Source organism: Mercurialis annua, linkage group LG3 (genome assembly GCF_937616625.2).
Source record: "Mercurialis annua linkage group LG3, ddMerAnnu1.2, whole genome shotgun sequence".
Classification (NCBI taxonomy): domain Eukaryota; kingdom Viridiplantae; phylum Streptophyta; class Magnoliopsida; order Malpighiales; family Euphorbiaceae; genus Mercurialis; species Mercurialis annua.
The window spans coordinates 38957617-38980476 of NC_065572.1; the positions used below are offsets into that span (position 1 = coordinate 38957617).

General features: G+C 36.6%; 1 protein-coding gene across 1 annotated transcript; it reads left to right on the plus strand.

Annotated features, from left to right (window-relative positions):
- Positions 1-2116: 2116 nt before the first annotated feature.
- LOC126672529 (uncharacterized) lies at positions 2117-5473 on the plus strand (the record flags this gene model as incomplete). The annotated part of the gene is made up of 5 exons (XM_050366484.1): positions 2117-2656; positions 2858-3158; positions 3411-3697; positions 3770-4153; positions 4355-5473. Coding segments are annotated over 5 exons (2631 nt in total), but the record flags the coding sequence as incomplete, so codon positions are not given.
- Positions 5474-22860: the final 17387 nt, after the last annotated feature.

Below are 22860 nucleotides of genomic sequence, written 5' to 3' on the forward strand. Positions count from 1 at the left end.
ATTATTATATCTGCTAGATTAGGTTGAAGTCTCGGTTGCCCCCGAGCATTGGTTTTCTGCAGGTTTATGTGTTTATGAATTATTTGGAAGGCTAGCTACGGGTTTCGGTACTACATTACCCATACCCTAGCGCCGGTCGCGATTCATGAAAATGGGTCGTGACAAACTTGGTATCAGAGCTTTGGTTTCAAACCAAGGCCAATTGCTTGCTATGTGTTTACTCTGTTAAGTATTGTTGTGTCTTAGGAACTACTGCGGATATAGGATTCTGTCATGTCTTTAAAAACGTCATCTTTTGATTTTAAAACTTTCTGCCTACACCAATAGGATTGCGTCGAGTCAGTCATTGTATGTTGTTTTGATGTTGTTAAATGTTAATTTTATTTCACTTGGGTGAACATTTTATTGCTGTTGATTTCTTGGGAAATCCTATATGTTGCTTGTTTTGTTCGTACTTGGGTATGAAATATCTGTTATTTAAATTGTTGTTGTTCAATCTTAGGGTATGAACAACGTTATTCGTACTCGTGCTCGTGCTGCGGCAGAGCAAGAAGCTGTGGCTGATGATGCGATTTCCATGGAAGTCGATCAGAACGTACCACCTGTTCAGGCTAATACTGGACGTGGTCGAGGTGGAGGTGCTGGCAGAGGTAGAGGTGCTGGTAGAGGCAGAGGAGCTGGTGCTGGTAGAGGTGGAGCTAGAGGACGCGGTGCAGCAGGTGTTCAGGCACCGAATGTGCAGCAGGCACCAGAGGTGCAACAAGCACCAAATATGCAAGCGTTCGACTTCACTACTTTCTTGGCTGGCGTTGTCGAGATGCAGAACAATCAGGCTCTACTGCAGAATCAGTGTAATATACTGGGTCAGTTAGCGCAGCAACAGCAACCTCAGGTTGGTGCTGTAGCTGGTGTTGGTGGACTTGCTGGTGTCGGTCATATTCCGACGGACAGAGAGTTGGTGATGATCTACTTGAAGTTGAATCCGACTTCTTTTGATGGTACTGGTGATGCTCTTGACTTTTTGGAGGAATTTGAGTACAACAGTCAGAGGATTCAAGCGTCTGATCGTCAATCAGTGATGCTTGTGGAAATGTCGCTGAAGGGTCCAGCTAAGGATTGGTATCGCGATAACATCAGGCCAGTTATGGATACTTTGCCTTGGGCTGATTTTGTGATCAGGTTCAGAGGTTACTATCTACCCTTCTCTGTTACTGAGAGTTTCAGAGAAAAGCTGCTCACTTTAAAGAAGGGGGATAGATCGGTGACAGACTACACTACTGAGTTTGTACGTTTGGGGCGGTTTGCTACAGATCTACAGGGTTATCAAGAGCGAGTGAACGACCGTTATGTTAGGGGTTTAGGCTCGGAGTTTCTTCCTTTGCTGATAGGGACAAACATGGAGTTTGCTCGGTTAGTGGATAGTGCGCGGCGGATGGAGAATTCGATGGTTCAGTTTGGGACGATCTCTGACCCTTTCCAGAATCAAAAGGGAAAGAGTGACCTTCCTAGTGGGGGGCAGCAGGCCCCAGTGCAGCATAGTAGTGGGAATTATTACAGTGGCTCTTCTCAGGCCAACAGGGGGAGTCGACGGACTCACAACAAAGGGAGGCATAGTTCCAGGAGTGCTCCGTACAGTTCCAGTAGCAGTGGGAGCAACCGTGGTTCAGGACGCGGGTACAGTGGTGGATCGAACATTCCGTTCTGCCAGAATTGCAGACGTAGGCATTATGGTCAGTGCCAGTTAGCTCCTGGAGGTTGTTTCACTTGTGGCCAGCCGGGTCATTTTTCTAGGGAGTGTCCGACATCTGGGCAGCAGATGTCTAACTCCAGTGTGGCGCAGTCATCTTATCAGCAGCAGAGACCTGCGTTTACACAGTCTGTAGGGTACTCTCAACCTGCAGCATCTTTTGGTGGCCAGCGGGGCCGTGGTTCTGGTGGCAGAGGTTTTGGTGGCCGTGGTAACGGCGGTAGAGGTTCCAACGGTTATGGTACTGGACAGAGTTCGCAGCAGCAGCCGCAGGGTCAGGCCAGAGTATTCGCACTTACTCCTCAGGATGCGCGTGCATCAAATGCTGTGGTGCAAGGTACCATCCCGATTTCGTTTACTGATGCTTTGGTATTATTTGATGCGGGTGCGACCCATTCGTTTGTTTCTACTTGTTTTGCTGGGAAATTGGGTAGAGCACCATCTGTTTTGAGTGAACCTCTAGCTGTGTCTACACCTATGTCTGAAGGTGTAGTAGTGGACGTCGTCTATCCTTCTTGTCCTGTGGTTATTCAGGGTAGAGAATTGTGTGCTGATTTGATTGTACTTGACGTTCTTTCTTTTGATGTTATCTTGGGGATGGACTGGTTGTCACGCCATTATGCTTCTATTGACTGTCGAGGGAAGTCAGTTGAGTTCAGGATTCCAGGTGGTCTACCTTTTTCCTTTCAGGGAGAAAAGGCAGAGACACCTAAGAATCTGATTTCCGCCATCAAGGCGAAGCGGATGTTGGGCAAGGGTTGCCAGGGTTTTCTTGCTGTGGTTCGTGATTTGGAGGCTGGTGGTAGTGATATGCATAGTGTGCCGATAGTGAATGAGTTCACTGATGTGTTTCCAGAGGAATTGCCTGGATTACCACCTGATCGTGATATTGAGTTTTGCATTGATGTGGTTTCTGGTACAGCTCCGATTTCGATACCGCCGTATCGGATGGCTCCTGCAGAGCTGAAGGAGTTGAAGGACCAGTTACAAGAGTTGTTGGATAGCGGGTTCATCAGACCGAGTACTTCTCCGTGGGGTGCTCCAGTTCTGTTTGTAAAGAAGAAGGACGGTTCCTTTCGGCTCTGTATCGACTACAGACAGTTGAATAAGGCTACTGTCAAGAACAGATATCCTCTTCCTCGCATCGATGATCTGTTTGACCAGTTGCAGGGTGCGAAGTGTTTTTCCAAGATTGATTTGAGGTCTGGGTATCATCAGCTACGAATCCGTGATGCAGATGTGCCTAAGACTGCTTTTCGGACTCGTTATGGACATTTTGAGTTTCTGGTTATGTCCTTTGGTCTAACGAACGCACCAGCAGCGTTTATGGATATGATGAACAGAGTGTTCAAGCCGTTTTTGGATCAATTTGTTATCGTCTTCATTGATGACATTTTGATCTATTCTCGGAGTGAGGAGGAACATGCTTACCATTTGAGGACTATACTACAGACGTTGCGTGAGCATCAGTTGTACGCTAAGTTCTCAAAATGTGAGTTCTGGTTGGATCAGGTTACCTTTCTAGGACACGTGGTGTCGAAAGATGGGATCAAGGTTGATCCGAAGAAGATTGAGGCGGTCATGGATTGGCAAAGGCCAAGGTCAGTTACCGAGATCAGAAGTTTTCTGGGTTTTGCTGGCTACTATCGTCGGTTCGTGCAAGATTTCTCCAGAATATCTGCACCTTTGACTAAACTGACACAGAAGGGTGTCAAGTTTGAGTGGACTGACAAGTGCGAGGCGAGCTTTGAGAAGCTCAAGGAGATTTTGACCACAGCCCCGGTTTTGGCATTGCCTTCTGGTATTGATGGTTTCACAGTGTATTGTGATGCGTCTCGGATTGGTTTGGGTTGCGTTCTGATGCAACATGGACAGGTGATTGCCTATGCTTCCAGACAGTTGAAGAAGCATGAGGTGAATTACCCTACTCATGATTTAGAATTGGCAGCTGTGGTTTTTGCACTGAAAATCTGGAGGCATTATTTGTATGGTGCTACTTGTGAGATTTTCACTGATCATAAGAGTCTGAAGTATATCTTTGATCAGAGAGAATTGAACTTGAGACAGAGGAGATGGTTAGAGTTGCTGAAGGACTACGACTGTACTATTCAGTACCATCCTGGTAAGGCTAATGTGGTAGCCGATGCGTTGAGTCGCAAGTCTTCAGGCAGTTTGGCTCATATTTCTGAGATTGGGCGTAGACCCATGGTTAGAGAGTGGCACAGTTTGATAGCTTCAGGCTATGGATTTCAGATTTCTCAGACTGGTTGTTTGTTAGCACAGTTGCAAGTGCAACCCGTTTTGATTGATCGGATCAAAGCTTTACAAGCTGAGGATTCACAGTTGAAACGGATTATTGAGGAGATCCAGCAGGACAGTAATTCTGAATTTACATTTGTGGATGGTGTTCTGAGACATGGTTCGAGATTGTGTGTTCCGGATTCAGATGGTTTGAGGGACCAGATTCTGGAAGAAGCGCACAAGTCTGCTTATAGTGTCCATCCGGGTTCTACTAAGATGTACCATGATCTTAAGGGTACCTACTGGTGGAGCGGGATGAAGAAGGATGTCGCTGAGTATGTTTCTAAGTGTCTGACGTGCCAGCAGGTGAAGCTGGAGCATCAGAGACCTTTTGGCTATCTGCAGCCACTACCTATTCCAGAGTGGAAGTGGGAGCGGATTGCTATGGATTTTGTGGTTGGTTTACCACGTACTCGACAGGGATACGATTCCATCTGGGTGATAGTTGACCGTATGACTAAGTCAGCTCATTTCCTTCCGATAAAGGTTTCGTATACTGCTTCGAGGTTGGCTCAGTTGTACATCGACAGGATTGTCAGTTTGCATGGTGTACCGGTTTCCATTGTTTCAGACAGAGGTTCTGTGTTTACTTCGAGATTCTGGAAAGCGTTACAGGAATCCTTGGGTTCTCGGTTGGATTTCAGTACAGCTTTTCATCCTCAGACTGACGGTCAGTCTGAGAGGACTATTCAGACGTTGGAGGATATGCTCAGGATGTGTGTTCTCGATTTTCAGGGTAGCTGGGATACTCATTTGCCGTTGATTGAGTTTTCCTATAACAACAGTTATCATGCGAGTATCGAGATGGCGCCGTATGAGGCTTTGTACGGGCGCAAGTGTAGATCTCCTATCTGTTGGGAGGAGGTCGGAGAGCGTAAACTCTCGGGAGCTGAGATCATTCAGATTGCCTCAGAGAAGGTACCGTTGATCAAACGGAGGTTAGAGACTGCTTTTAGTCGGCACAAGAGTTATGCGGATCCGAAGAGGAAAGACGTTGAGTTCCAGGTTGGTGATTTCGTGTTCCTTCGGGTTTCGCCTATGAAAGGCGTGGTTCGTTTTGGCGTCAAGGGAAAATTGGCACCGAGGTATATTGGTCCTTATGAGATTTCGGAGAGGATTGGAGCTGTGGCTTATCGTCTGGTTCTACCGCCAGACATGTCGTTAGTACATCCGGTGTTTCACGTTTCTATGTTGAGAAAGTGCGTTTCTGATCCTTCGCACGTGATTGTGCCTCAGAGTGTTGAGATTGACCAGGAGCTGTCCTATGAGGAACAGCCAGTTGAGATTGTTGATACGCAGGTGCGTAAATTGCGGAACAAGGAGATTCCGATGGTTAAAGTTCTCTGGCGCAATCATTCTGTAGAGGAGTGTACTTGGGAGACCGAGCTGGATATGCGGAATCGCTATCCTTTTCTTTTTCCGTGAGGTGCAATATCTTGTTTTTCTGTGACTTTTGTAGTTTTACTTGTGTTACGTGTTGTTCTGATGTGTTTTACTGGTCGTGTTAAATTCGAGGACGAATTTTTAATTAGTTGGGGAGAATGTAATATCCCGTAAAATTTTATTTTTATTTTGTTAATTTCCGACGTGGTTCCGGATGTGTTTTGGGGGGTATTTGAAGTTTCGTAAATTTTTGTGGTTCGATTCATCTTCGGTTCAGTTTTAAAAAAAAAATTATAATAATAAACTCCTCCTTTGGGTCTTGGTTCAACCAAATGGTTGAACCAAGGAATAAACCAGGTCTCGTAAGAGACCTGATGTTTTCCCGTACGGTCTCGTACGGGACTGTGCCTGTCCCGTACGGGACTGTGCAAATTTTGCACTGGTCTCGTACGAGACCAGGCTGTCCCGAACGAGAACTCAGCATTTTTGCTGAGTCTCGTTCGAGACTGGTAACGGCAGTTAGGAGGCTTAATTTCTGCCGTTACCATTCTGATTTCTTTCCCTTTTTAGCTGATTTGTTCCTCATTTTCCTTTCCTACAAATTCAGCAATCTCTTGTCTCAAATCTTTTCGTTTTTCTCCTTGTTTTTCACCTCCAAAATCTGCTCCAAACTCAGCCCCGTGGTAAGTGTTCTTGACCATTTTCATTTCAGAATTTTACCTTTGAACATACTTCGGTTTTCTGATCCGTGTGTGTTCGTTTCTAGATCGAAACTGAAACCGTTTGATCTCAGGCGTTCTAGACTCGTTTGCCTTCGATTCAATTCGTTCGCTTCACTTAACGGTACGCCGTTGATCTCGTTTCATTCGCCGTACGATTTCCGTTTCTGTTTTGAATATGTTCTGTTCTTATTATTTGTTGCTGCCGATTCCTTGTGTGAGTTTTGGATTTGATTTTGCTAAGTTATGATTACAAATCTATTTGGGTATGATTAGGGGTTAGTAGTTTAAGCCTTTGGAACGAGTTACACCATCGTCTTGTTTGATTGATTTTGGCCGATTATGAGTTTGTTCACTGTTAACGTTTTTGAATTTTGGGGAGTGCTTAGGTTGAGTTTTTGGTTTGATTTCATGCCATAGATTTGTGAAGTAATTAGCTCATGAGGTCTAGACGTTTTGGTTTGGGGTTTCAAGTTCAGAAACTTGAGTTAGGGGCATGAATGGGGTGTTAGGCGGGCTACTGTTGATTTAAACAAGGAAGATGATGGCTAAATAGCCACTTTAGCCACCAAGTTATTTTGCTTAAATAAAATCAATCCTTTAAGTTTAACTTTACCTAATAACTTGAACTTTATTTTGATTTTCAAATTAAATATTTAAAACGAAAGTTGTTTATAAATTTAAACTGATATAATCACTCGGGTAATTTCATTTAACTTTGAATTTCGATTTGGTATAAATTGGCTAAATTACAATTTAGCCCCTGAACTTATTTCTATAACTTAATTAAGTGGATTTTTGAGTTATAACTTTATATTTTGTATTAATTGTAAATAAAAGTAATTAATTTGATTTTTGGAAATCAAATTGGCTAAAGTGCAATTTAGCCCCTAATTGGCAAAAGTACCATTTAGTCCCTACTTGGTTAAAATACAATTTGGTCCCTGAATTTTTATTTGACTTATATAATTAAGTTTTTGGGTTGTAACTTGGGTTACTTGATATTGAAGTTATTGAGTTCCGCTTTTAAAATGGATTATTATTTTGCTAATTTATTTTATAAATATAAACTTGGGTTTATAGTTGATAATTGTTTTGAGTCGGGGTAGACTTGGGTCACCCGACAAGTGAGGTTAGCTTGGTAGTTTGTGATAACTCGGCTAACCCACTATTTGGAAATTATTTATTTTTTAAAGTTATTAAATAATATTTATAAATTGGATTTTAAGCGGGAACTCAATAGACTTATATTAATTGGGCTTTATTACCTTTTGGATATATTTGTGTTACTTTGGATTGTTATTTACTACGTGTTAATTGTGCTAGTCTTATGTGGTGTCTAGTACTCTCTAGAGTTAGGGTCTGATTTTAATAATTATTTTATTTGTCTAGACTCGTCTACTGTTCGTGCTTCAGAGGCGAACCAGAGTTAGTTGCTTGCCGGTATTTCACGCGGATTAGCAAGCAGTGAGTTTATATTTACTATTTACCGCTTTATTAAGTAAATTGTTATTTTAATATAATATATATATACTGTACGTATATTTCGAACTGTTTTTATATTATGGCTCTTAGTTGGAACGTGCTACCTAATGGGCATCATTAGGACTGCGTGTGCACCGGTATTGATCTGGGTAAGGTATATATGGAAATGTGGTAACTCGGTGTGAGCATAGCTCTCGGGACCAGGTAGAGTAACTCGGTGTAGCTCAGCTATCGGGACTCTGGTATAAGTGTGGTCAGTGGTAACTCGGTGTAGCTCAGCTCTCGGGACCAGACCTATTGGATTATGATTACTAATTAGAATTGTGGATTAGGGTTCCAACTATTATCTGTAATATCGTTATTAAATGTTTTAAACGTTTTAAAGGTTTTCCACTTAATAAATGTAAATAGTGATATGAACTCATCTCAGTATATCTGACCCCGTTGTTTTCCCAATTTCCCCAGGGATATGATCTGAGAGAGTCTGGTGATCTCCGCATTTACTTTTCCTCGGAGGTTTCTTTTATTTTAATAAAATTGTAAAACTGTTTTATTCTTAGACCGCAGTAGTAACTAGACGTCTTTGTTATTATTGTTTATTTTGTCGGATTGGTTCGACTGGTTATATTGCTTTGGCATGTTATATTATTTATATTGGTTTATGATAAATCTATTTTAGAATCAGAATTCAATAAGCATGTTATATTAACTGTTGATTATTATATCTGCTAGATTAGGTTGAAGTCTCGGTTGCCCCCGAGCATTGGTTTTCTGCAGGTTTATGTGTTTATGAATTATTTGGAAGGCTAGCTACGGGTTTCGGTACTACATTACCCATACCCTAGCGCCGGTCGCGATTCATGAAAATGGGTCGTGACAGGAGCATTACCGGATGATTCGCCCCCACTATTTCCCAATTTAAAAGAAAATTTATGTTCATAAAAATAAGCATCTACAGATTCAATAATCACTCTTGCAGTCAAGTCATAAAATTTATAGGCTTTGTTATTGATCGCATAACCAATGAACACACATTCATAGGCTCTACTTGCTAATTTTATCCTTTTCGGATCAGGAATCCGAACATAGGCCAAACAGCCCCAAGTTCTTAAATAAGAAAAATTTGGTTGTCTTTTCTTTATTATCTCATAAGGTGAAATCTTACTGTTTGATTTTGGAACTCGGTTGAGCACATAACAAGCAGTTAATAGAATCTCACCCCACCAATAAGAAGCAGCACCAGAATTCAATAAAATAGATACTACAGCTTCTGTAAGTGTTCTATTTTTTCTTTCAGCTTTATCGTTCATTTCAGGTGAATATGGTGCAGTTCTTTCATGTACGATACCATGCGAGTTATAGAATTCTATTTACAGGATTGAATCGTATTTTGTAACTCTGTCACTTCTAAATCTTTTGATTTTCTTATTGAATTGATTTCCAATTTCTGAAACAAATAACTTGAACATATCAAGTGCATCACTTTTAATTTTTATCAAATACACATATGTGAAATCAGAACAATCCTCAATAAACGTGATAAAGTATCGTTTGCCATTTCTAGTGAAGGTACCATCAAGTTCACATATATCAGAATATATTAAATCTACAGGTTCAGATTCTCTAATTACTGATTTATGAGATGTTTTTGTTATCTTGGCTTGACTACAGAATTCACATCTTTCAAACTCAGTTTGATTCTTTTTTGGAATTAATCCTAGGGTGCTCATGTTACTTATTATTCTTTTGTTTACATGGCAGAGTCTAGTATGCCAAATATTAAAATCACAAATCAAGTAAACAAAAACAGAATCTTTATTAATAATTTCAACATTCATTTTTAACATAACCTCACAAGCATAGCCCTTTCCCACAAAGATACCATTTTTGGCAATGGTGTACAAATCACCTCCAATAGTCTGAAAAACCCCCGCCTTCTTGAGGAGATAGCAAGACACCAAATTCTTCCTAATCATAGGAATGTGCATCACATCCTTTAAAATTAAAGTTTTTCCTGAAGTAAACTTCAGTTCAACAGTACCAATTCCAGCAACAGTAGTGGTTTGAGTATCACCCAGCAACACTTTCTTATCATTAACAGCCGTGTATGTTTTGAACATAGCACGATCATAGCAGACATGGCGATTTGCGCCGTTGTCTACCCACCACCCAGTTGATCTCAGCCATCATTTCAGTTATCATAGCCGTAAAAGGCTCTTCAGTCAAGTTAGCCTGCCATGCAGTATTTGGCCTGTTCCGACACTTACGTGCCATATGACCTGGTTTGCCACAATTAAAACATAAAAATGGTGGCAGATCATTTCTCACAGGTGGTTGCTGTTTCACATTATGGTTCCTTGAAGGATTACCATTATGGTTCATTTTGTTGCGGTTCACATTTTGGTTCGAGTTTGAATTGCGATTCTGGTTCTTAAAGTTTTTCAATTTAGCTTCAGATTCTCCGAACCAAACTTTCTTGTGTTGTTTGAGACAACAAGCACTTCATCTCTTTGGTCCTGTTTTCTCGCCTTTTCCTCAATTCGAAGGCAAGTTATCAAACTTTCCAGCGAAAATTCTTTGGTTTTGTGCCTGAGAGAATTTTAAAATCCTTCCACGAACGAGGTAACTTGTCAATAAAAACAACGACTTGAAATTGTTCATCGAGAACCATACCTTCAGATATAATTTCATGAGCAATTTTCTGCACCTCATGGGACTGCGCCTTGACAGATTTCTCATCAGTCATCTGATATTTGAGGTAGCGACTGACAGCAACCGTTTGTAAACGTTTGACTTCAATCGCTTAGAAGGTGAAACGATTGGATTTGTTTCGTAACGTTTTTAAACGTTTGGCTTTAATTTCTAAAAAGGTGGAACGCTTGGATTTGTTTCATAATGTTTGTAAAGGGTTGGCTTAAATTGCTAAATAGGTGAATCGCTTGGATTTGTTTCGTTACGTTTGTAAACGTTTGGCTTAAATTGCTAACAAGGTGAAACGCTTGGTTTTGTTTCGTAACGTTTGTAAAGGTTTGGCTTAAATTGCGAAAACTGTGAAACATTTTTATTTGTTTCGTAAAAACGTTTTGATTTGTTTCGTAACGTTTGTAAAGGTTTGGCTTAAATCGCTTAAAAGGTGAAATGTTTAGATTTATTGCGTAATGTTTGTAAACGTTAAGATTAAATCGCTAAAATGGGGAAACGTTTGGATTTGTTTCGTAAAGTTTTAAACGTTTGGCTTAAATCGCTAAAATGGGAAAACGCTTGAATTTGTTTCGTAACGTTTGTAAACGTTCGGCTAAAATCGCTAAAAAGGTGAAACGTTTGGTTTTATTTCGTAACGTTTGTAAACGTTCAGCTTAAATCGCTAAAAAGGTGAAACTTTTGGATTTGTTTCGTAACGTTTGTAAACGCTTGGCTTAAATTGTTAAAATGGTAAAACGCTTGGATTTGTTTCGTAACGTTTGTAAACGTTTGGATCGAATTGCTAAAACGTTGAAACACTTGGATTTGTTTCGTAACGTTTGTAAACGTTTGGCTTTAATTGCTAAAAAGGTGAAACATTTAGATTTGTTTCATAACCTTTGTAAACGTTTGGCTTAAATCGCTAAAAAGGCGAAACATTTGGATTTTTTCGTAACGTTTATAAATGTTTGGCTTAAATTTCTAAAAAGGTGAAATGCTTGGATTTGTTTCGTAACGTTTATAAACGTTTGGCTTAAATTGCTAAAAAGGTGAAACGCTTGGATTTCTTTCGTAACGTTTGTAAATGTTTGGCTTACATTGCTAAAAAGGCGAAACGTTTGGATTTGTTTCGTACCGTTTGTAAACGTTTTGCTTAAATCGCTAAAAAGGTTAAATGTTTGGTTTTGTTTTGTACCGTTTGTAAACGTTTGGCTTAAATCGCAAAAAAGGTGAAATGTTTGGATTTGTTTCGTAACGTTTGTAAACGTTTGGCTTAAATTGCTAAAAATGTGAAACGCTTGGATTTGTTTCGTTACGTTTGTAAATGTTTGGCTTATATTGCTAAAAAGGTGAAACGCTTGGTTTTTTTTTCCGTAAAGTTTGTAAACGTTTGGCTTAAATGGCTAAAAATGTGAAACGTTTGGATTTGTTTGTAAACGTTTGGTTTAAATCGCTAATAAGGTGAAACGTTTGGTTTTGTTTTGCAACGTTTGTCAACGTTCGGCTTAAATCGCTAAAAAGGTGAAACGTTTGGATTTGTTTCGTAACGTTTGTAAATGTTTGGCTTAAATTGGTAAAAAGGCGAAACGCTTGGATTTGTTTCGTAACCGTTTCTAAACTTTTGGCTTAAATCGCTAAAAATGTGAAATGTTTGGATTTGTGTCGTAACGTTTGTAAACGTTTGGCTTAAATCGCTAAAGAGGTGAAATGTTTGGATTTGTTTTGAAACGTTTGTAAACGTTAGGATTAAATCGCTAAAAAGGTGAAATGTTTGGATTTATTTCGTAATATTTGTAAACGTTCGGCTTAAATCGCTAAAAAGGTGAAACGTTTGGATTTGTTTCTTAATGTTTGTAAACGTTTGGCTTAAATTGTTAAAAAGGCGAAACGCTTGGATTTTTTTTGTAACATTTTGTGAACGTTTGTCTTAAATCGCTAAAAAGGTGAAACGTTTGGATTTGTTTCGTAACGTCTATAATTGTTTGGCTTATATCGCTAAAAAGGTGAAACGTTTGGATTCGTTTCTTAACGTTTGTAAACGTTTTGCTTAAATTGCTAAAAAGGTGAAACATTTGGATTCGTTTCATAACGTTTGTAAACGTTTGGATTAAATCGCCAAAGAGGTAAAACGTTTGGATTTGTTTTGTATCGTTTGTAAACGTTTGGCTTAAATAGCTAAAAAGGTGAAATGTTTTGATTCGTTTCATAATGTTTGTAAATGTTTGGATTAAATCGCCAAAGATGTAAAACGTTTGGATTTGTTTTGTATAGTTTGACTTAAATAGCTAAAAAGGTGAAACGTTTGGATTTGTTTCGTAACGTTTGTAAACGTTTGGCTTAAATTGCTAAAAAGGTGAAACGCTTTGATTTGTTTCGTAACGTTTGTAAACGTTTGGCTTAAATTGCTAAAAAGGAGAAACCCTTGGATTTGTTTCGTAACGTTTGTAAACGTTTGGCTTAAATTGCTAAAAAGGGGAAATGTTTTGATTTGTTTCGTAGATTTAGAAACGTTTGGCTTGAATCACTAAAAAGGGGAAACGTTTGGATTTGTTTCGTACCGTTTGTAAACGTTTGGCATAAATTGCTAAAAAGGTGAAACACTTAGATTTGTTTCGTAAGGTTTGTAATCGTTTGGTTTAAACTGCAAAAAAGGTGAACATTTTGGATTTGTTTCATAACCTTTGTAAACGTTTGGCTTAAATCGCTAAAAAGGTGGAATGTATGGATTTGTTTCATGCGTTTGTAAACGTTTGGCTTTCATAGCTAAAAAGGCGAAACGTTTGGTTTTGTTTCGTAACGTTTGTAAACGTTTGGCTTAAATTGCTAAAAAGGTTAAACGCATGGATTTGTTTTGTAACGTTTGTAAACGTTTGGCTTAAATTACTAAAAGGGGAAACGCTTGGATTTGTTTTCTAACGTTCGTAAACGTTTGGCATAAATTGCTAAAAAGGTGAAACGCTTGGTTTTGTTTCGTAATGTTTGTAAACGTTTGGTTTAAATCGCTAAAAATGCGAAACTTTTGTATTTGTTTCATAACGTTTGAAACGTTTTGTTTTGTTTCATAACGTTTGTGAACGTTGGGCTTAATTCGCTAAAAAGGTGAAAAGTTTGGATTTGTGTCGTACTGTTTGTAAACATTTGGATTTAATCGCTTAGAAGGTGAAACGATTGGATTTGTTTTTAATTGCTAAAAAGGTGGAACACTTGGATTTGTTTCGTTACGTTTGTAAACGTTTGGTTTAAATTGCTAAAAAGGTGAATCACTTGGATTTGTTTCGTTACGTTTGTAAACGTTTGGCTTAAATTGCTAAAAAGTGAAACGCTTGGTTTTGTTTCATAACGTCTGTAAACGTTGGGCTTAAATCGCTAAAAAGGTGAAATGTTTAGATTTATTGCGTAAGGTTTGATACGTTAAGCTTAAATTGCTAAACTGGGGACAAGTTTGGATTTGTTTCTTAAAGTTTTAAACATTTGGCTTAAATCGCTAAAATGGGGAAACATTTGAATTTGTTTCGTAACGTTTGTAAACGTTCGGCTAAAATCGCTAAACAAGTGAAACGTTTGGTTTTATTTCGTAATGTTTGTAAACGTTCGGCTTAAATCGCAAAAAAGGTGAAACTTTTAGATTTGTTTTGTAACGTTTGTAAACGCTTGGCTTATATTACTAAAAAGGTAAAACGCTTGGATTTGTTTCGTAACGTTTGTAAACGTTTGGCTTAAATTGCTAAAAAGGTGAAACATTTAGATTTTTTCATAACCTTTGTAAACGTTTGGCTTAAATCGATAAAAGGAGAAACATATGGATTTTTTCGTAACGTTTATAAACGTTTGGCTCAAATTGCTAAAAAGGTGAAACGCTTGGATTTGTTTTTTAACATTTGTAAACATTTGGCTTACTTTGCTAAAAAGGTGAAACCTTTGGATTTGTTTCGTAACGTTTGTAAACGTTTCGCTTAAATTGCTAAAAAGGTTAAACGTTTGGATTTGTTTTGTACCGTTTGTAAACGTTTGGCTTAAATCGCTTAAAAGGTGAAATGTATGGATTTGTTTCGTAACATTTGTAAAAGTTTGGCTTAAATTGCTAAATAGGTGATGAGCTTGGATTTGTTTCGTAACGTTTGTAAACGTTTGACTTAAATTGCTAAAAAGGTGAAACGCTTGGATTTGTTTCGTTACGTTTGTATAAGTTTGGCTTATATTGCTAAAAAGGTGAAACGCTAGGTTTTTGTTTCGTAAAGTTTGTAAACGTTTGGCTTAAATTGCTAAAAATGCGAAACGTTTGGATTTGTTTAGTACCGTTTGTAAACATTTGGTTTAAATTGGTAATAAAGTAAAACGTTTGGTTTAGTTTCGTAATGTTTGTAAACGTTCGGCTTAAATCGCTAAAAAGGTGAAACGTTTGGATTTGTTTCGTAACGTTTGTAAAAGTTTTGCTTAAATTGGTAAAAAGGCAAAATGCTTGGATTCGTTTCGTAACCGTTTCTAAACGTTTGGCTTAAATCACTAAAAAGTTGAAACGATTGGATTTATTTCGTAACGTTTGTAAACTTTTGGCTTAAACCACTAAAAAGGTGAAACGTTTGGATTTGTTTTGAAATGTTTGTCTTAAATCGCTAAAAAGGTGAAACGTTTGGATTTATTTCGTAACGTTTGTCTTAAATCGCTAAAAAGGTAAAACGCTTGGATTTATTTTGTAACGTTTGTAAACATTTGGCTTAAATTACTAAAAAGACGAAACGTTTGGATTTGTTTCGGAATGTTTGTAAACGTTACGCTTAAATCGCTTAAAAGGTGAAACATTTGGATTTGTTCTGTAACCTTTGAAAACGTTTGGCTTAAATCGCAAAAAAAGGTGAAACGTTTTTTTTTTCGTAATGTTTGTAAACGTTCGGTTTAAATCGGTAAAAAGGTGAAACGTTTGCATTTGTTTTGTAACGTTTGTAAACGTTTTGCTTAAATTGATAAAAAGATGAAACGTTTGGATTTGTTTCGTAACGTTTGGCTTAAATTGCTACAAATGTAAAACGTTTGGATTTGTTTCGTAAAGTTTTAAACGTTTGGTTTAAATTGCTAAAAAGGTGAAACGCTGGGATTTATTTTGTAACGTTTGTAAGCGTTTAGCTTAAATTGCTATAATGTTGAAATGCTTGGATTTGTTTCGTAACTTTTGTAAATGTTTGGCTTAAATCGCTAAAATGGAGAAACGTTTGGATTTGTTTCGTAACTTTTGCAAACGTTTGACTTAAATAAATAAAAATGGGAAACGTTTGGATTTGTTTCATAAAGTTTTAAAAGTTTGTTTTAAATTACTAAAAAAGGTGAAATGTTTGGCTTAAATCGCTAAAAAGATGAAACGTTTGGATTTTTTCGTAATATTTTGTAAATGTTTGGCTTAAATTGCTAAAAAGGTGAAACCTTTGGATTTGTTTCGTCTCGTTTGTAACCGTTTGGCTTAAATCACTAAAAAGATGAAACGTTTGGTTTTATTTCGTAACCTTTGTAAACGTCCAGCTTAAATCGCTAAAAAGGTAAAATGGTGGATTTGTTTCATAACGTTTTAAACGTTTGGATTTGTTTCGTAATGTTTGTAAACATTTGGCTTCAATCACTAAAAAAATGAAACGTTTGGATTTGTTTCTTAGCGCTTTAAAATGTTTGGCTTAAATCACTAAAAATGTGAAATGTTTGAATTTGTTTCGTAACTATTACAAATGTTTGGTTTTGTTTTGTAACGTTTATAAACGTTTGGCTTAAATCGCTAAACTGGGAAAATGTTTGGTTTTTTTTGTAACGTTTGTAAACATTTGGATTTGTTTCGTAACGTTTTAAACGCTTGGTTTTGTTTCGTAATATTTGTAAAAGTTTGGATTAAGTCGCTAAAAAGGGGAAACATTTGGTTTGTTTCGTAGCGTTTGTAAACGTTTGGCTTAAATCGCTAAAAGGAGAAACGTTTGGATTTGTTTTGTAACGTCTGTAAACGTTTGGCTTAAATGACTAAAAAAGTGAAACGTTTGGATATGTTTCGTAACGTTTGTAAACGTTTGGCTTAAATTGCTAAAAAGGTGAAACGTTTGGTTTTGTTTAGAAACGTTTGTAAACGTTTGGCTTAAATCGCGAAAAAGGAGAAACGTTTGGTTTTATTTCGTTTAAACGTTTGGCTTAAATCGCTAAAAAGGTGAAACGTTTGGTTTTGTTTCGTAACGTTTGTAAACGTTTGGCTTAAATAGCTAAAAAGGTGAAATGTTTGGTTTTGTTTCGTAATGTTTGTAAACGTTTGGATTTGTTTCGTAACTTTTGTTTCGTAACGTTTTAAACGTTTTGTTTTGTGTCGAAACGTTTGTAAACATTTGGCTTAAATCGCTAAAAAGGTTAAACATTTGGTTTTGTTTCGAAACTTTTGGATTAAATTGCTAAAACGTGAAACATTTGGATTTGTTTCATAACGTTTGTAAACGTTTGGGTTCAATCGCTAAAAAGGTGAAACGTTTGAAGTAGTTTCGTAGCATTTGTAAACGTTTGGGTTTAAATCACTAAAAATGTAAAACCTTTGGTTTTGTTCCGTAACGTTAGTAAAAGTTTGGCTTAAATTGCTAAAAAGGTGAGACGTTTGGATTTCTTTCGAAACGTTTGTAAACATTTGGCTTAAATCGCTAAAAAGGTGAAACATTTGGTTTTGTTTCATAACGTTTTTAATGTTTGGATTTGTTTCGAAACATTTGGATTAGTTTCGTAACATTTGTAAACGTTTGGCTTCGATCACTCAAAAGTTTAAACGTTTGGATTTGTTTCGTAACGTATGTAAACGTTTAGCTTAAATAGCTAAACATGTTAAACGCTTCGATTTGTTTCGTAATGTTTGTAAATGTTTGACTTAAATTGCTAAAAAGGTGAAACATTTGGATTTGTTTCATAACCTTTGAAAACGTATGGCTTAAATCACTAAAAAGGTGAAACGTTTTGATTTTTTTTAAACGTTTGGCTTAAATAGCTAAAAAAAGGGGAAATGTTTGGATTTGTTTCGTAACGTTTGTAAACGTTTGGCTTAAATTACTAAAAAGGTGAAACGCTTGGATTTGTTTCGTAACGTTTGTAAAAGTTTGGCTTAAATTGCTAAAAAGGTGAAACGCTTGGTTTTGTTTCGTAACATTTATAAGCGTTTAGCTTAAATCGCTAAAAAGGTGAAACGTTTGGATTTGTGTGGTAACGTTTGTAAATATTTGGTTTAAAATGCCTAAATGGTGAAACGTTGGGATTTGTTTCGTAACGTTTGGCTAAAATTGCTAAAAAGGTGAAACGTTTGGATTTGTTTGGTAATGTTTGTAAACGTTTGACTTAAATCGCTAAAAAGGTAAAACAGTTGGATTTGTTTCGTAAAGTTTGTAAAAGTTTGGCTTAATTTGCTAAAATAGTGAAATGCTTGGATTTGTTTCGTAATATTTGTAAATGCTTGGCTTGTATTTGTTTCATAACCTTTGTAAACAAACCTAAATTGCTAAAAAGGGGAAACGTTTGGATTTATTTCATACGTTTGTAAACGTTTGGCTTAAATCGCTAAAAAGGTGAAACGTTTGGATTTGTTTCGTAACGTTTGTAAATGTTTGGCTTAAATTGCTAAAAAGGTGAAATACTTGGATTTGTTTCGTAACGTTTGTAAATGATTGGCTTAAATTGCTAAAAAAATGAAACGCTTGGATTTGTTTCATAACGTTCGTAAACGTTATGCTTAAACTTTTAATAAGGTGAAAAGCTTGGTTTTGTTTCGTAATGTTGTAAACGTTAGGCTTAAATCGCTAAAAGTTCAAAACTTTTGGATTTTTTTCATAACGTTTTAAACGTTTGGTTTTGTTTCGTAACATTTGTAAACGTTTGGCTTAAATCGCTAAAAAGGTGAAACATTTTGATTTGTTTCGTAATGTTTGTAAACGTTTGGCTTAAATCGCTAAAAAGGTGAAACGTTTGGATTTGTTTCGTAACATTTGTAAACGTTTGGCTTAAATTTTTAAAAAGGCAAAACGCTTATATTTGTTTCGTAACATTTTGTGAACGTTTGTCTTTAATCGCTAAAAAGGTGAAACGTTTGGATTGGTTTCGTAACGTTTGTAAACGTTTGGCTTAATCGCGAAAAAGGGGAAATGTTTGGATTCGTTTCGTAACGTTTGTAAATGTTTGGCTTAAATCGCTAAAAAGTGGAAACGTTTGGATTCGTTTAGCAACGTTTGTAAACGTTTGGCTTAAATTACTAAAGAGGTGAAACGTTTGGTTTTGTTTTGTATCGTTTGTAAATGTTTGGCATAAATCACTAAAAAGGTGAAATATTTAGATTTGTTTCGTAATGTTTGGCTCAAATTGCTAAAAGGTTAAACGTTTTGATTTGTTTCGTAACATTTGTAAACGTTTGGCTTAAATTGCTAAAAAGGAGAAACGCTTGGATTTGTTTTGTAACGTTTGTAAACGTTACAAAACGTTACAAAACAAATCCAAGCGTTTCTCCTTTTTAGCAATTGGCTTAGATTGCTAAAACGGCGAAACGTTTTGATTTGTTTCGTAGAGTTTATAAACGTTTGGCTTGAATCGCTAAAAAGGGGAAACGTTTGGATTTGTTTCGTACCGTGTGTAAACGTTTGGCTTCAATCGCTAGGAAGGTGAAACGTTTGGATTTATTTCGTAACGTTTGGATTTATTTCGTAACGTTTGTAAACATTTGGCTTTAATTGCTATAAAGGTGGAACACTTGGATTTGTTTTGTTACGTTTGTAAACGTTTTGCTTAAATTGCTAATAATGTGAAACGTTTGGATTTGTTTTGTAAAAAAGTTTGGATTTGTTTCGTAACGGTTTGTAAACGTTTGGCTTAAATCGCTAAAATGGGGAAACCTTTGGATTTGTTTCGTAACATTTTATACGTTGGGCTTAAATTGCTAAAATGGGGAAATGCTTGAATTTGTTTCGTAACGTTTGTAAACGTTCGGCTAAAATCACTAAAAGGTGAAACGTTTGGTTTTATTTAGTAACATTTGTACACGTTCGGCTAAAATCGCTAATAAGGTGAAACGTTTGGATTTGTTTCGTAACGTTTGTAAACGTTTGGCTTAGAATGCTAAAATGGTGAAACGTTTGGATTTGTTTCGTAGGGTTTGTAAACGTTTGGCTAAAATCGCTAAAAAGGTGAAACGTTTGAATTTGTTTTATACATTTGTAAATGTTTGCCTTAAATCGCTAAAAAGGTGAAACGTTTGGATTTGTTTCATACGTTTGTAAACGTTTGGCTTAAATCGCGAAAAAGGTGAAACGTTTGGATTTGTTTCGTAGCGTTTGTAAACATTTGGCTTAAATTGCTAAAAAGGTGAAACGCTTGGATTTGTTTCGTAACGTTTATAAACGTTGGCTTAAATTGCTAAAAGGGGAAACGATTGGATTTGTTTCCTAACGTTCGTAAACGTTTGGCTTAAATTGCTAAAAAGGTGAAACGCTTGGTTTTGTTTCGCAATGTTTGTAAACGTTTGGCTTGAATCGCTAAAAATGAAAAACTTTTGGATTTGTTTCGTAACGTTTGAAACATTTGGTTTTGTTTCGAAACGTTTGTAAACGTTGGGCTTAATTTGCTAAAAAGGGGAAACGTTTGGATTTGTGTCGTATCGTTTGTAAACGTTTGGCTTCAATAGCTTAGAAGGTGAAACAATTGGATTCGTTTCCTAATGTTTCTAAACGGTTGGCTTAAATTGCTAAAAAGGTGAATCACTTGGATTTGTTTCGTTACGTTTGCAAACGTTTGGCTTAAATTGCTAAAAAGGTGAAACGCTTGGTTTTGTTTCGTAACGTTTGTAAACGTTTAGCTTAAATTGCTAAAAATGTGAAGCGTTTGGATTTGTTTCGTAAAAAGTTTTGATTTGTTTCGTAACGTTTGTAAAGGTTTGGCTTAAATCGCTAAAAAGGTGAAATGTTTAGATTTATTGCGTAACGTTTGTAAACATTAAGCTTAAATCGCTAAAATGGAGAAACATTTAGATTTGTTTCGTAAAGTTTTAAACATTTGGCTTAAATCGCTAAAATGGGGAAACGTTTGTATTTGTTTCGTAACGTTTGTAAACGTTCGGCTAAAATCGCTAAAAAGGTGAAGCGTTTGGTTTTATTTCGTAACGTTTGTAAACGTTCTGCTTAAATCGTTAAAAAGGTGAAACTTTTGGATTTGTTTCGTAATGTTTGTAAGCGCTTGGCTTAAATTTCTAAAAAGGTAAAACTTTTGGATTTGTTTCATAACGTTTGTAAACGTTTGGCTCAAATTGCTAAAAAGTTGAAACGCTTGGATTTGTTTCGTAACGTTTGTAAACGTTTGGCTCAAATTGCTAAAAAGGTGAAACATTTAGATTCGTTTCCTAACCTTTGTAAACGTTTGGCTTAAATCGCTAAAAAGGCGAAACATTTGGATTTTTTCGTTACGTTTATAAACGTTTGGCTTAAATTGCTAAAAAGGCGAAACGCTTGGATTTGTTTTGTAACGTTTATAAACGTTTGGCTTAAATTGCTAAAAAGGTGAAATACTTGGATTTGTTTCGTAACGTTCGTAAACGTTTGGCTTACATTTCTAAAAAGGGAAACGTTTGGATTTGTTTCGTACCGTTTGTAAACGTTTCGCTTAAATCGCTAAAAAGGATAAACGTTTGGATTTGTTTTGTACCGTTTGTAAGCGTTTGGCTTAAATCGCTAAAAAGGTAAAATGTTTGGATTTGTTTCGTAATGTTTGGCTTAAATTGCTAAAAACGTGAAACACTTGGATTTGTTTCGTAATTTTTCTAAAGTTTTGGCTTAAATTGCTGAAAAGGTGAAGAGCTTGGATTTGTTTCGTAACGTTTTTAAACGTTTGGCTTAAATTGCTAAAAAGGTGAAACGCTTGGATTTGTTTCGTTACGTTTGTAAACGTTTGGCTTACATCACTAAAAAGGTGAAACGCTTGGTTTTTGTTTCGTAACGTTTGTAAACATTTGGCTTAAATTGCTAAAAATGTGAAACGTTTGGATTTGTTTCGTAACGTTTCAAAAAGATTGGTTTAAATTGCTAATAAGGTGAAACGTTTTGTTTGGTTTCGTAACGTTTGTAAACGTTCGGCTTAAATCGCTAAAAAGGTGAAACGTTTGGATTTGTTTCATAACGTTTGTAGACGTTTGGCTTAAAATGCTTAAATGGTGAAACATTTGGATTTATTTCGTAACGTTTGTAAACGTTTGGCTAAAATCTTTAAAAAGGTGAAACGTTTGAATTTGTTTCGTAACGTTTGTGAACGTTTGGTTTAAATCGCTAAAAAGGTGAAACGGTTGGATTTATTTCGTAAAGTTTGTAACAGTTTGGCTTAAATTGTTAATATAGAGAAACGCTTGGTTTTGTTTCGTAATGTTTGTAAACGTTTGGCTTAAATTGCAAAAAAGGTGAAACACTTGGATTTTTTTTCGTAACGTTTATAATCGTTTGGCTTAAATTGCAAAAAAGGTGAAAAATTTGGGTTTGTTTCATAACCTTTGTAAACGTTTGGCTTAAATCGCTAAAAATGTGAAATGTATGGATTTGTTTCATACGTTTGTAAACGTTTGGCTTAAATCGCTAAAAAGGTGAAACGTTTGGATTTGTTTCGTAACGTTTGTAAACGTTTGACTTAAATTGCTAAAAAGGTGAAACGCTTGGATTTGTTTCGTAACTGTCACGACCCATTTTCATGAATCGTGAACGGCGCTAGGGCATGGGTAATGAAGTACGAACACCCGTAGCTAGCCTTCCTTAAAACATACAATTACTATAAACCTGCAGAAAACCAATGCTCGGGGGCAACCGAGACTTCAGCCTAAATCTAGCAGTTATAATAATCAACATTTAATATAACATGCTTTCCAATACTGGTCTTAAATAGGCATAACATAAATAATCCTGAGTAATCATATAACATTCCAAAGCAATAATAATCCCGTCGTACCAACCAGACAACAACTAGAATAACATAAAGACGTTTAGTCAACTACTGCGCTCTAAGAATAAAATAATTTGATAGTTCTACTAAAATAACTGGAACCTCCGAGGAAAAGAAAATGCGGAGATCATCAGACTCTCTCAGATCATAACCCTGGGAAAAATTGGAAAAACAACGGGATTAGATATAGTGAGATGAGTTTATACCACTATTTACATTTATCAAGTGGAAAACCTTTAAAACCTTTTAAAACATTTAATAACGATATTACGAATAATAGTTGGAACCCTAATCCACAATTTTAAATATAAACATAATCCAATAGGTCTGGTCCCGAGAGCTGAGCTACACCGAGTTACCACTGATCACACTTATACCATATCCAGAGTCCCGAGAGCTATGCTACACCGAGTTACTCTATTTGGTCCCGAGAGCTATGCTCACACCGAGTTACCACATTTCCATAAATATCTTACCCAGATCATTACCGGTGCGCACCCAGTCCTAATGATGCCCATTAGGTAGCATGTTCCAACTAAGAGCCATAATATAAAAGCAATACGAATATACGTACAGTATATATATTTAATA